The sequence below is a fragment of the Podarcis muralis genome, chromosome 7 (assembly GCF_964188315.1).
Source record: "Podarcis muralis chromosome 7, rPodMur119.hap1.1, whole genome shotgun sequence".
NCBI classification, from domain to species: Eukaryota; Metazoa; Chordata; class Lepidosauria; order Squamata; family Lacertidae; genus Podarcis; species Podarcis muralis.
The window spans coordinates 54,028,207-54,043,219 of record NC_135661.1 but is presented as its reverse complement, the minus strand read 5'-3'; the positions used below and the strand labels follow the sequence as shown (position 1 = coordinate 54,043,219).

The 15,013-nt window shown below is 45.5% G+C and overlaps 1 protein-coding gene across 2 annotated transcripts in view; it reads left to right on the top strand.

The window, feature by feature from the left end:
- Positions 1-15,013, top strand: part of HYDIN (HYDIN axonemal central pair apparatus protein) — a 135,145-nt gene that overhangs the window by 13,110 nt on the left and 107,022 nt on the right. For both annotated transcript variants that reach the window (XM_077931772.1, XM_028739435.2), the window contains exons 7-10: positions 1,156-1,280; positions 3,201-3,402; positions 8,293-8,476; positions 13,622-13,721. In XM_077931772.1, coding sequence (XP_077787898.1) covers positions 1,156-1,280; positions 3,201-3,402; positions 8,293-8,476; positions 13,622-13,721 — 611 coding nt within the window. The remainder of the gene's footprint in view (positions 1-1,155; positions 1,281-3,200; positions 3,403-8,292; positions 8,477-13,621; positions 13,722-15,013) is intronic.

Sequence of the window (15,013 nt, the reverse complement as noted above, 5' to 3'; positions counted from 1 at the left end):
TTATGGAATGTGACATCAGTAATAGCCAGAGCATGAGACAATGACTCCCCCCCCCCCCCCCGATTTAAATAAACCTTTATTGTATGTACAGTGGTACCTCGGGTTACAGATGCTTCAGGTTGCAGATGCTTCAGGTTACAGACTCCGCTAACCCAGAAATAGTACCTCGGGTTAAGAACTTTGCTTCAGGATGAGATCAGAAATTGCGCAGTAGCGGGAGGCCCCATTAGCTAAAGTGGTGCTTCAGGTTAAGAACAATTTCAGGTTAAGAACGAACCTCCAGAACAAATTAAGTTCTTAACCCGAGGTACCACTGTATTTTCATTTTTCTGTATAATAAAGGAGACAATGACTTCAGTCAAACATGTTTAAAGTTACTGAGCAGGTTGTCATAGGCTACAGGAAACATTTCTTGTGCTTTAACCTAGGGGAATTTGAGCCAGCCACACCTTTGAAATAGACCACTGACATGGTTTGGGTCTAACACAGCTCTGCGTAAGTGAGAGCTAAGAAGGCTGGAGTGCTGGTTCTGTGGGTGTGGCTTAGACTTAAGAGATCATTGGCTACCGATGGCTTTAACTGCTCCCTAGCTTTCACTTTGTCTTATCTAGGTGAGCTCTGCATTGAAAAGAGCTCCCTGCTTATGCCCTTGTACTCCACGTGAGTGGGTCTGGAATATCCAGTCTCGGTTTTGTACCTGCAGCCTAAGGACATAAGAAGATGACCCTGGCTGCTAGTTAAGATCAAAGACTCACCTCTTCGGGCATCTTGTTCTCACAGTGGCCAAAAACATGCATCTGAGAAGCCCTCAAGCAGGACCTGAGGGCAACTGCAGCAGTTGGTCCACTTGAATCCAGAGGCTGTCTCTGATATGAAGATAGTTGAGAATGGTCAGTGCTGCTCATTGACATGCCTTGAAAGAGAGGGATAAATACACCTTTTAGATCTCTTTAGCCCTCTGGCTGGGAGTACAAAAGCCCAGTTGAAAAGTGTTACAAGATCACTATACCATGTTAACCAGGCTTGAATAGGTGGCCCTAGTAAAAAAAAATGAGCTTGATCCTGACCAAGGTAATTGCAATTAGTTCATATTGAAATCCATGGGCTTCAGATTAATTTGTCCCATTGATTCCAGATTTCTCCTTTGCATTTCAGACCATTCTCTATTGAGCCCTCCATTGGGACCCTTGGAATCCAGGAAACTACACAATTCACCATTGATTTCCATCCTCAAAAGAGTGGCAACCACTGTGAGGACCTTGTAGTGCATTATGACACAGGTGAGTGCAAAATAAAAGGATGTATCATTTTCTTTTAGCTTTCTTGTTGTGGAATAAAAGGGTACATAGAATCAATCCAATGTCATCTAGGAACCTCTACTACAGATGCCTTGCTACTTCCATGGGGCTGCTCTGCTGTCTGAACTGAAGTCACTTCCAGGTGTTTGGCATGAGAGTTGCCAAAGAGCCCTGCTGAAATGAACTGTGGCTGCCTAACAGGATTGTTTGCAGACGTTTCTACAACATGCTTCACCTAACCCTGCTTTGCTTACTCACTGATTCCTCCCAGGTCAACACAGTTTCTGAAGCAACAGTGCTCAGTAACCTTTTTGTTTTGTTTTGTTTTGTTACCTGCCAGCTGCTGTAATTATGCCAAAGCAGCATATGGGTGTGATACTTCCACAGGCACTAAATGGCAGAAATTTCTTCCGTTGGATGAAGTTTTCAGAACTGCTAGAACAATGCCGTATGTGAATGAGTGCCCTCAGTCATGTCAAGAGGTACCTAAATTGAAGGTTACATCTGATTTGGCCCTCAGACCTTGGCTCCAGCTCAAGAGAAGATCTTCACCCAAGCATCTGCTGCAGCAATAGTACCAGCAGTTTGCAGTTGTCCTGCCAAAGATGCTGTTTATGCCGGAGCCTATATTTGAAAGGTTCCATCACAATGTGGAAAATCCCACTCTGCTATCACTGCACAGCCATGATTCCAATGTTAAGATGATCCTGACTTACTCAGAGAGAGAAATACCTTTGCCTTTTCACTAGAACCAACCCCTGTGTGCAGCACATGGCACCTGTGCATTAACAGCCTGGCTTCTCTTCACAGAAGGCTTTGTGCCACTGAGTCCCCTTCAATCCAGACTGCAAACTACCTGGCCTGCATAGCAGGATACCAACATGATTGATGATGGCATGTCTTACCCTTTCTGAAGCATGTTACCCAAAAAGATAAATAGGTGCCTGATTCAGGTTTTTCAGACTTCTATGCTGACAAAACAACAAATCAATATTGTTATACGCTCAGTCAATTGTCTGCATCAGTTATGCTGAGAAGGCACACACACACATAGTTGAGAACCACAGTAGGTCCAGAACTAGATTGCAGGGGTTCTCGGCACTTACACAGGGTTTTTGGGGGGGAGGGGTTGTGGTAGGGAAGGGAATATGGCACTGTTGGTGTGTATCCAACCTGTTATATCCTATCCACACTTGTGGGTGTGATAAAACCATGTGTGCAGGAAAAAGACAATGCACTCAAACTCACAATTTTTTAAAACCACTTTGAACATTCAATTTTTAAATCAGTGTTTAATTTGTGCTAAAGCAGTATTTAAATTTAAGCTTTATTATGCATAACTTTGAAAATATCTTTAAAGTTGTTTTAGGGTGAATTAGAAGGTTGGGTGGAAAAGCATGATGATAAAATGGTTGCCAGCTGGAAAGACTAGAAATGGCAGCATGCTAAAACAACAATCCAATATTGAATTTGCCCTAAAACAGTTGCTTGTTTAAGTGCTATTGCATATTTTACACAAATTATAAACTCTTCTTTGAAAAATAAGCATGTTGATAAAAGGGCTCCACTGGAGAAAGGTAATAGGGATGGTACGCCAAAGTAAATGCATGGTAAATGCTTGCCAGAAAGCTTTATTATTGCACATGTCAACATCACACCTTTTGAAAGGATGGGAGACAAATGCTAAGCCTATTACCTGTGGAGATTGCGCTGCTCTTCCACTATTTTCACAAGCCACAAGTATTACTGGTGAGACAATGGCAACACTGGCTGAGGCCTAGACAGTTCCATTCCAAGCATCTGTGTTTTGTGGAGCTTGTTGAAAGAAAGCACTTCTCAAAAAATGCAGGCCTTCTCAGTTCTGTAAGTCCTTCCCCATTTCTCATTTGCTATCTCTCCTAGGGGAAGATATTCATGTAGGCTTATATGGAGCAGCTACAGACGTCAATGTGAGACTGGACAAGAACTCCTTGATAGTTGAAAAAACATATATCACTTTAGTGAGCCAGAGGTCTGTGGTTATTCACAATCGGAGTGATATCATTGCGCGTTTCCAGTGGAAGATCTTTGCAACGCAAGAAGAGGAGGAGCAAAAAAAGCAAAGGTAAACTTGAGGGCTCTGGATTTGTTGGGTTCCCCGCCCCAAATTTTTTAATTCAGTATTATAGTGAAACATATTCACAATCCTCACTTTCAAATTTTATTACACCATAGTTTCATATAATTATACAATGTATTTAATATAACATATAAATACAAATAAAGTGGCCAACTGTTCCCAAATAAAATATATATTTAAAAAGAAATCCCTATCAGCTTGTAGTGTTTTATCTTCACGTTACAGAGAAAGTATGCATGGTTTTTAAGAAGTTTAAGGTGTCACATAATTTGAAAAACAGGGTACTTATGGTAAGTATTTTCTGAACCCTCCTAGTGTGAAACCAAAATGTGTGTTTATCAAGGTCAGGGCTGTTCAACCAAGTGGGCTGCAAGGGTACATTGACATGGATCTTGCAGACCATACACTGCCTTGTGGTGCACAGGGAGTGGGGTGGGGTGAGACAAGTGAGGCCAAAATTTGATGCCTTCACGCTGCCTTCCCAAAGCTGGCTAAGTAAAGTGCTGGGCTTTAAGAAGGAAATTTGAGGCTCTGGCAGGCTCCTAGCGTCCTCCTTTCGCCTTCCCAAAGCTGGGGAAGTGCGAACTTGGCTTTGGGAATGAGGCAGGAGGACTCTAGGTCCCTGTCAGAGCCCTCATACCTCCTTCCCAAAGCCCAGCACCTCACTTACTTGACTTTGGGAATGCAGCATGAGGTCTCTCTCTCTCTCTCTCTCTCTCTCTCTCTCTCGTGTGTGTGTGTGTGAAATGTTACTGAGGGCTGCCAGAGGATGTATTGAGGGTCTCATGTGGCCATCAGGCCACATCTTGGGCCACCCTGATCTTGGTCAATGCCTATTATATTATTGCATGCCACCCCAGTCTCTGAGTGGTGCAAGATTGCAGGGGTTCCAGGCACTTACACTGGGTTTGGTTTCCTCAGAATAAGGGACGGCCGAGACTATGGTGACTCTACGATACATGATTTATACATATATAAAACCTGAGCCTACAATGGAGGGACTTACAACATTAAACCCATAAGAAGGTCTTCTTCCAATAGCCATACCTTGGATTCCAGCAGAAATCAGGCATGGCTCTTTCACTCAGCTGCCCAGCCTGCCTCTAACCTTTAGCTTTCTCTCACACACACCACCACTATGGCTTTTGTCCTTCTAACTAACTGCTAAGTTGAGGGAGGACCCACCACCCATTTTAACCACCCATACTTAGGCCATTATGGCTCTTACTGGCTAGTTCAACAATTGAATCCTTGCTGGATCCAGGAATTAGAAGGGTCTCAGGCAGTCAGCCTAACCTCTCCCCCCCCCCCACACCCAGAAAAAAATCTCACAACAATATTAAAGTCCAGAACATCTTACAACATTTCTAGACCAGCCACATTTGTGTAACTCTATTGCTCTGTTGATTCTGCTGATTCCTGTGGCTCTAACAGTGCTCTCAGTGTGGACCAAAGCTGGAACTTAACAGGCACCAATCAATGAGCTGGTTTCTTGTGGCTACCTATCAGTGCACAACTTTGCATGATCCCCTCAGCACAACATGCATGTGCCTGCTGTTTTACCTCACATGTCCAGTCTCCCAGAGTTTGGTTTCCAACTTGCACCAACTTTAGCATGGACGGTAGATTCCTTGATGCTAATGTTGCTTCTGCACGGGGGAAATACAAAGTTCAGCTACTGGGCCGTGGCAGCAGAGTGTGCGTGGAGTAACTGGGTAACAGAGAAGGAATTCAAGCAGCAGGGGAGGTGAAAAATGGGCAATCTGTTGGACCCTTCGAACTTTGCACTTTCTGAATTTTGCAGTTCCTGTTCTCCAACCCAAAATCTGTGAAAAATGTTTATGTTAAGGAAAAGTATGCATTAAAAGCCCTGTGTTGGTGAAAGCAACATCTAAAAATGCATGCCATTAAGGAAAATTGCTTGCAAAAATGTGGCCATTAGGAGAAACATGCACTAAAGTACTGATAAATTTTATGATGAGTTAAAAACAACAACTAATGCTAGCAGATGTGGAAATGTTGTGACCTGAAGATTGGGAAAATGAGAAATGGAAAGAAACTGAAACTGCCAGACTCATTCATCTCTAGCAGCAGACTCTGCTGCCACCAGAGTCTAGATCTCTCTGAGAGGCACAGAACAGGTGGGGAAAGGGGGGTGTGTGTGTGTGGCAGGTGTTGCTACGAGAATGTGGCAGGATGGCTTGGCTGAGTTGGTGGGCTGGTCCTTGCCTTGCTGTGGACTTGAAGGCACCTGTGGCTTCCCTAAAGGACCAGGCTGCAGGCGACACTAGCTGTAACCTTCCTCCTTGGTCAGAGTGAGACTTGAGGCCAGTGAGTGCATGGGCTATATGCCCCAAGGAGAAAGAGGAACAACTTGGGGGAAGGGGGCTCAGAGTTACAAGCCAGGAGCTTCCAGGGTTTCTTCCCTTCTCCCTCAATAAAAGGGGGATCCTCAAGGATAGGTGCAGGGTGCTGAGAGCGAGGGGAGGCCTTCTCAGACTCTAGCCCCTGCTGCTAAGTCTCAGTGCTGTTGCCCAGAGGGAGCATGATGCTTGCCCTCCGTCTCCAGTGGGGCTGAAGTGAGGATGAGTTCAGCCCCTTCCTTTCCCTGCTTCCACCCCTCTGGATCCCTGTGGCTAACACAGCCCCTCCATAACTGCACAATTGGGAAGAAGTGAGAGGGTGATTTTTGTTCCTATGGGAACCCAGATCTGAGCAAGTAATGGGATTTGGGGCTGCAAGGAGAGGTCCCTCACCACAGGATCCACATGTAGGATTAGTTGCCTGGATTTTGAATTGTAAACAGGCTGGCCCTACTGTTAGGCAGAGTGAAAGAGTCATCTCTGGTGGCAGCTGCTGAGGGGTAGGAAGCAGAAAGAGGTGTGTGAGTCATGTAGCATCCCTGTAAACCCTGCCCCCAGGTGCAGTGGAAGAGGATGCTGTCCCATCACTAGTGTTAAAATAAGATCCAGCTGCCAGTTGGTTGGCTCTTGTACTTGGAATTGGGAGAGAGAGTTGGTGTCTTGTCCTTTGCCTCAGGCAATGAAATGCCTTGGGCTGGCCCTACCTGTTAAGCACTGAAACGTCCAGGCCACCACTTAGGACCTTTTGTGGTGCTGTTGGGGCATCTTTAGTAAGGGTTCTAGGCCATGTATGCACAACTTGCGTCCCACTAAGCCAAAGGCAAGTGCCCACCAGAAGGTCCAACAACTTCCTGGGTTTTTTTGGTAGCTTGCTTGGGACTGCAATAAGGGGGGGGGGGAGTTGTTGAACCATTGACAGGCTCCAAGGTACATCTGGTGGGCCATGTTCAATGTGGGTGTTTTCCACATTTTGCTGGTCTGACCTAAGCTCTTCATGGGAAGGTGAAATTCAGGGCTGAATGCAGAGCCTTCATTTCTGGACACTTTTACCTTATCATGAGAATTAATAATGGCTGGAGAACAGCCAGACCTGAAATGTGACAAAAGTCTGGTCCACCTGACAAAGGGTGCAGCAGGCCCCCTTCTGCTCTTGACACCCCATGAAGACACCAGGGAGTCATTCTTCATTCTGGGAGCACCAAGGAGGATAATAATTCAGAGGGACTTTTTAAAAAGCATTGCAGTGAGGCTATTAAATTTACACAGCTTCTGTGATAACACTTTGGAGGTGTGTAACTGGCTAATGAAGGAAGGGTTCCTGACAAGGAGTGGTTATGAGAGGGATGTTTTGCTCATGATGCTAAATGGCATAAGGCCATCTGTTTGTCATGGTCATACTCTATTTTTTGCTTGACTGCTTTGCCAGTGAGAATTTTCAGAATAAGCACCATCTTACTCCATATTTTCAACTAATTAAAGTTAGCCATGGCTTTTATAAAATACTTTACTGAGCAACCTGAAGAATGGCAACTGCTGAAACCACAGATTGGACTTTGGAAAACTTAACTAGATTGATCTGTCCTGGAGGGGAAAGAGGGGTGAGTTGGGATTTTGTTTTTGTATTCTTTTCTTTCTTTTTTTGTAATTGTTATATATTGGAAATCAATAAAACTATATTAGAAAGAAGTTAGCCATGGCTGCTGCATAGATGAAAAAATTATCGATTGTTGAGGAGGACTCAGCCTCATCCCCCACACTTTCCTATTAGGATGCTAAACCAGTTTTTTACTTGAGTAAGATGGTCTTGGTTGCTGAAGGGGGAAAAGAGGACTGCGTATTTGAGCTGAGGCTGATTTTACTAGGCCACCTTCATTGGTTTGGCATTTCTTAACTTGCAAGATGGGTACCTCATAACCTTTTAGAATGTGGAGTACTAAACATGCCTGCACTGAGTTGTTGCTGTTGTGTGCTCGCTCTCTCTCTCTCTCTCTCTCTCTCTCTCTCTCTCACACACACACACACACACGTATGTTTCATTCTCTTGCCCTCTCAGCATAGTCAGAATGAGAGAGCAGCTAAGGGAAGAGAGAAGGTCCTAGAGGGGCATAGCCTAGAGCAGCTTTCTTCAAGCTGGTGCCCTCCAGATGTTTTGGACTACAGCTCCTATCATCTCTAACCCTTGGCCACGATGGCTCAGGCTGATGGGAGTTGAAGTCCAAAATATCTGGAGGGGAGGTTAGGGCAGGCTAGGGCAGACTCCCCTAGCCTGCCCTAAGGCCTTGCTAAATTCAGAAGTTGCATAGGATCCCAAGACTGCTGCTTGATGTGTTGGCTGTCAGAGCTGGAGGGATGGGTCTCAAAATTCCCCCAAATCTTGAAAACCTGCTGTTTATCCTGCAAGCAAATGCCAGTTGTAGCCTGAGAGTTCCAGCCATCCTCATTTGCTCTCTTCTTGGCTCCAAGTTGCCTATTACATGATCCATTTCCTCCTTTTTTCCCCCTGCGGCTCCAGGCTATGCCATACACTGCAGGCCCAGGAAGAGGGTGTGCTGGATCAGCTCCTGGCTGAGTGTAATATGCATCCTGATCTTCGTGAGCATCTCTCCATTGTCACCCGTACCTTTCAGAACCGCCAGGCCAGGGTGCAGGAAGACTCCATGCTCTTCAACAATCACGTTTTTACTGTTGAGCCTCTGGTAAGAAACTGTGCCTAGAAATTATGACAAGCATAGGCGTGCCTATGCTATTTGTATGCTGTGTTCTAAAAAAGCTTTGGGGTATTCTCAGTAATCCTCACCCAAACTTTGTGAGGGAAATTTCCTTCCTTCCTTCCTTCCTTCCTTCCTTCCTTCCTTCCTTCCTTCCTTCCTTCCTTCCTATTAAAATAGAACAGTGTCAAATTGCATATACAGTGGAACCTTGGTTTTTGAATGCCTTGGTACTTGAACATTTTGGCTCCTGAACACCGAAAACCCGGAAGTAAGTGTTCCGGTTTTCGAACATTTTTTGGAAGCCGAATGTCCGATGTGGTTGTCAGCTATTGTTTCTGGGGCGCCAGCACCAATTGGAAACCGCACCTTGGTTTTCAAATGTTTCGGAAGTCGAACGGACTTCTGGAATGGATTACATTCAAGAACCAAGGTACCACTGTACCTGTTATTCTCCTCACACTGGAGATGGAAGGCTGACCAAGCAATCCTGTTTTTGAGCTATGCTGGCTGAGGGGCTCCTGGATTTGGCAGAATGCAAGATGCACTTCCACCATGGGTGTAGCCCTGGCAGGGTGGTAGACATCTGCCCCCCTAAATACAAATCAATACAAATTTGAGGTTCTGCCCCCCCAAAAAACCTGCCCCCAAAATCCTGATTGCACCCATGACTACCACCAGGACAGATAAGGCCAATGGAACACCACAGGTATGCCAGCAGAATGCTCTGCCATTGCAGCTGTTCTGCCATTAAATATATGGCAGCAGAGCATGGTTTTAAAAGTGCAGAGTCATTGATAGGATGGGGGTAGCACTGGGCAGAAGCCATATTTAACACTCCTTAAAATCATGAGGGCACCTCCATCAATAGTGGAGCTGTACACCATCCTCGGACCCAACACTAGGACATTCCCTCCCATTAAATCATAGCATTGAAAGGGATGAGGGAGGTGCAGCTACAGCATCCCTGGCAGTTGGACATCCAGTCTCTCCTTAAATACCTGCAGAGGAAGAAAGCATCCCACTAGCTAAGGGAGCCTGTTCCACAGTTGAACAACTCTTGCCACCTGCTTTCTTGCCCTTTCTGGTCACTGACCGTATTAAAGATATTTGAATTTGCCCTTTCCTGTAGTCTGGAGCAACAGGAAACAATCCTTTTCCATCTTCTGCATGACTGACAGCCCTTTGGATATTTGAAGACCCCTATCATGCCTCCCAGGGGTCTTCAAGACCCCTATCATGCCTCCCGGGACGCGGGTGGCGCTGTGGGTTAAAGCCTCAGCGCCTAGGACTTGCCGATCGAAAGGTCGGCGGTTCGAATCCCCGCGGCGGGGTGCGCTCCCGTCATTCGGTCCCAGCGCCTGCCAACCTAGCAGTTCGAAAGCACCTTCGGGTGCAAGTAGATAAATAGGGACCGCTTACCAGCGGGAAGGTAAACGGCGTTCCGTGTGCTGCACTGGCTCGCCAGATGCAGCTTGTCACGCTGGCCACGTGACCCGGAAGTGTCTGCGGACAGCGCTGGCTCCCGGCCTATAGAGTGAGATGAGCGCACAACCCTAGAGTCTGGCAAGACTGGCCCGTACGGGCAGGGGTACCTTTACCTTTACCTTTTTATCATGCCTCCCGTTAATTTGCTCTTCTCCATGTGCAGCTCCTTCAACTGTTCTCACAAACTTTGTTGCTGTGCTCTTGAGTAGGGGGATGACATGAGAGTTGTATAAAATTATTTGAAGTGCGGAGAAAGTAAACAGATAAATCTCCCCCACTCTCTTGAAACTAGACCTCACTGGTGGTCATTCAGTGAAGCCGGATGTTGGGAGATTCAGCTTTCTCTTCTGCTGGCACCAATTAAAACCTTGCTTGCATGCAGGAAAGCTTGTAATTATTGTTATCTGTGTTTTTCCAAAACAACTTGGATGATGTTGTCATAGAAACTTAGAGCTGGAAAGGGAGCCATAAGATCCTGAAGAACCTGCTAGATCAGGCCAGTGGCCCATCTGGTCCAGCATCCTGTTCTCACAGTGGCTAACCAGATGCTTGTGGCAAACCCACAAGCAGGAACAGAGCACAAGAGCACTATCCCTTCCTGTGGTTTTCAGCAAATGGTATTCATAAGTCCTCTCCATGAATTTAAAGCCACCTAGTTGGGTGGCCGTTACTGACTCCTGTGGGACTGAGGTCCTTGTAGGCTACCTAGTTCAACCTGCTACTTAAGGCAGGAAATCTGGAACTGAAGATCTCCCACTGGTCAAACTGTATGTGAAGAGCAAGATCTCCAGCAGGGAACCAGTAAATGACAAAAGCCAACGAGGCTATATCCAAGATGATTTGTTGTTTTCACTAGTCTGCAGGCAATACTCCAGAGACCACTGGTGAGTCAGAGCCACCTAGTCAGTAAGTGGTGTTAGTAAAGAGTTGTTTCTGGGCTGCAAATCTAAGCTCTTTGTGGTCTGGTCTAATCTTGTTGCTTGAACAAAGCAACTTGAGGACAGATTCTGAAACTAAAGGGTTATGGAAAAATAAAGGAACCCAACTTAAAAAAAAGAATATGTTTGTGGAAAGTAAAAAGCCAAACGATCTGAGCATCTTTCCAAGCCCATGGGAAATAAATGGTTATGCAACTCTGACTTTCAGAGTACATCTCAAATTTAGCTTGATTTGGTTTTGCAAAGAAGCATGATCTGTCAGCAAAAAAGCTCTGGGGGAAGCCCAGGTGGCTTTTGCTCTTCTAACTGCTGAATAGCTTTGATTCCATTTGCAACATCTATTAGCTGCAAGTCACATTGTGAACATGTGCAAGCTGACTCCTTGGAAATGGAAACCAGAAGCAAAGGGAGGTAAGGTGTGTGCTGCTATTGCACTGCCCTTGACAGGACATCACTGCCCTCCCCTTTAAATATGCTGCTCTGTCAGGAAATTTAACTTTTTATACCCTCTTATCAGATTGTTGCAGCAGCAAATAAAAGCTGAAACACAGCTAAACTCAACGCCTAGAAAGCCACTTGGCAAATGCATATTTACCAGAGCGAGCTCCTTTTAATTAGCTGGTGATGTATTGCATTTGTCATGAATAAACCCATAATATTTTGAGGTAGGCCTGCAAGCTTAGATATTCTGGTGATAACTCCAGCCAATAGGGGAAGGACTGTCTGGGAATGTGTGCCAAGGAGGCAACACTAAGGCAATGAGCTTCTGATGGCTCCATTCTTAACAGGGTGGTTTTACCTGGGTGTGTCTGGCTTTCTGGTTCCCTGGGGAAGTCATAGAGTAAAATTCATCTTGAGAACAGGATGCTGAGAACAAACAGCAATTCCAGTGATGCAATTCTTACAACCTTATTGGGCTGCATCCGAATCTCTGAGAGGTCAGGTAGGAAGGAGCCTGGTAAGCTAGCTCCATCTGTAAGGGCATCCTTGGTCTAGCTGATTGTGGCATGAAATGAGGGCTATGAAGCCAACCTATCTGAATCTGTCCTGCTCACTGACCCTTCAATGTGGGCTGTTATTTTGCAGGCTCTTGGTAAGAGCTGCAAGACCCCTGAAATGAAATGCCCACTCATTTGTGTGCACTGACCATCCAGCACACATAGCTATACACCTCTGCTTCCCAGCCCATGTGCGCACAAACTAGCTCATGTGTTTGGTTGTAAGCAGTAAGAGGAAAATAGCATTAGTTCTGATAATCAATATGTTTTTATAAAAAAACAAGCCATACCAGGTCTTTTTTGATAACTTAATGGATTTTGTGGATAAAGTTCTAAGCACTTGATCCAACCAATATACCTTGACCTCTGCTAGGCTTCTGTCAGAGGTCTGTGTGACTTTATTGTATGAGGTTTGAAAGAAAGCAAGGTAAAGTAATGATCAGACCAACATTTGATTGGAAAGCCATATCCTGTGATACACAGAGTTCAGTGTTCCTGTTCTGGTGCCTTAGTCAAATATTTGACGTGGGAGTAGCAACTATGATCTTCAGATTTGTCAACAATACAATATGCCCCCTGACTGAGACCTTGTAGAGTTGCTGCCAGTCAGTGTAGACTGGGAGGGGGATTTTTGTTCTGTTTTTGTTCTTATTTTCATTATGTATTGTGTGTTTTATATTGTAATTTTATGTTGTGAACTGCCCTGGGATCTACCAATGTAGGGCAGTATACAAATTTAATTTAATTTAATTTAATTTAATTTAATTTAATTTATTTATAATAATAGTAGACAATACTGAGCTAGATGGACCAGAGGGCTGACTATGTGTATGACAGCTTCCTAATGTTCAATGTAAAGTGTTACATACATACGGTTAAAAAAAAGAAAGGCACAAGTATAAAATGGAAGGAAGGCAGCCAAAGATCATTACTGCAAAAGGTTTAGCAGAGAGAGTTGCTGGATGATACACTGAGCATGAGTCAGGTGTGTTGTTTCAGTGGCTCAAAAGGTCACTGTCACTTGGGAAAGGATAGTGCTGCTCCATTGAGCACTGGTTGGTTAGTCAACAGAGCAATTAAAGAACCTGCTTGGGTAAGAAGGTGGTATCTTCTTCCTTGAAGGAAGGGTTGGGCTCTTAGGGGTGCTTCAGATGTCTTGGAGGAAAAAGTGAGGTGCTCCATTGGGTCATTTGGCATTAGGGGCTCAGCCCCCACTTCTGCCTTTGTGTCACCTACTCCAGAATTCTGTTTCCAATGGAGGCCTGTCAAATGCCTCTGGAAAGCTTACAAGCAGAGCATAAAGCAAATAGCCACAAACACATGTTTGCTGCTGGCACCTGCCACTTGGAGAGACACTGTTTTTGAAGATGGAGGTCCTATTAAGCTAGTGGAGCTCTATGCACAGACAGAAGTAGGGAGGATGAGACTTGAATGTGTGAAACTGAGTAAAGATGGTATGGGAGAGCTTAGCAAGGGGAAGGGGACTTTTTAGAGGCCCCAGGTGCCCCTAATTTTGGGTTGGGAAATTGCCTTGCTGGGTCTTGTTGGAATCTTTGGCCATAGAAGACAGTCCAGCAAATGCTGCACTTCCAGCTCCCCAGGATGAAAGGATTCTTTAGACCTGCTTTATGTTGAGAAGGCAGGGCTGGAAGGGCGGTGCTTAAAGCGTTTTTGAATGCCCTCACATATCACTTCCCTTCCATCTTCAGGAGGGAGAAGTTTGGCCCAATTCCACAACCGAAATCAGCGTGATCTTCAGGCCACAAGAAGCTGGGGTTTATCACCGAACTGTATACTGTGATATCTCAGGTATGATATTCCCGCTTCACACTGGCATTATGGGATATGGTAGGTGCTTTCAGAATTCCTGAAGTCTGGTCTCGCACTCTGGTGAGCCTAAGATCATTAGGCCTTCCAGTTACATCAGATGCCTGCCAGCTTGATTGGGAGATGCCTAGCACAGTCTGAAGCACATGTTCTAGTCTGCTCTGCTTGACAAGAGGAAAGAAACGAGCCCTGAGCATGTTTGTTTGCCCTTTGCAGAGATGCAGTGTGTTGTTGCAGGCTCTGGACAGGAGCATACCTAGCTATTGGTGAGGTTGGCCCCTGCCAAGGATGCAGGCCCAAGGGGGCATGGAAATTGTGCTGCTAGTGAGTGTGTGTGTGGGCGGAAGGGCCATGTGAATCTTTCCTCCATTCCTCTCTCCTTCCATGTTTGGCCAACCCCAACCTGGCCAGAGGCTGAGACCAGGGTAGCATTGCTCCTGCCACTTTCCCAGCCCAGGCAACAGCAGAAGGAGGTGCTTATTTCCAGCACAGCCATAGCAGCTGCTGACACATTCCCCTGTGTGGAAATCTTGAATGGAGGAGTGGTTGGGGGAGGGAAGGAGTGTGTAACCCTTTCTCCACAGCCACTTTTTTGCTCCATATCATCTCACCCAAACTTAGTTTCTCTCCACGTTGTTTCAGATGTTCGCACCACAAACATTTGGAACACTGAACATGAGTATCAAATGCAATGGGAGGGGAAAATATTGCTGGGAGGAGGACATATTTGGAGTAGAGAAACAGTAGATAGGGAAAAGACCTTAAGTCCACTTCTGTGGTACTTTGTAATCTTTCAAGAAAACAACCATATCCTTGTGGGCTTTGCAAGAGCACGTAGAAATGGCATTATGATCAGCCACTCACAATAAGCCACATTGATCCACCAGGATTCCATGGAGAGGGGAAAAGAAATTTATATTTGTTGACAACTTGCTAGCTATTCCTTGAAGAACTTGACTGCTGATCCCCAGTATAGGACTGGGAAGGTCTAATCAGTGGTGGCTGGTGGAAGGCAGAGAGGCCAGTAGGAAGTGGAGCTAGAGCCAAAGACAGGCAGAGCCAACTAATTCAAGTTTTGCCCCCATCCTCCTCTCTACTTAATGACAACACAAAGATTGAGGAGGAAAAAGCTGACAGCCAGTGCCAGCAGCCCCTGGAACAGATGTACGAAAGCAGACAGGTGGGGACTGGCTGATGGCAGACCAAGGTTGGTGGGACAGTTAAGGGAACAGCCTTAACTGGGTCTTTTTCTTTTTAGTATGGTTTATATTCTG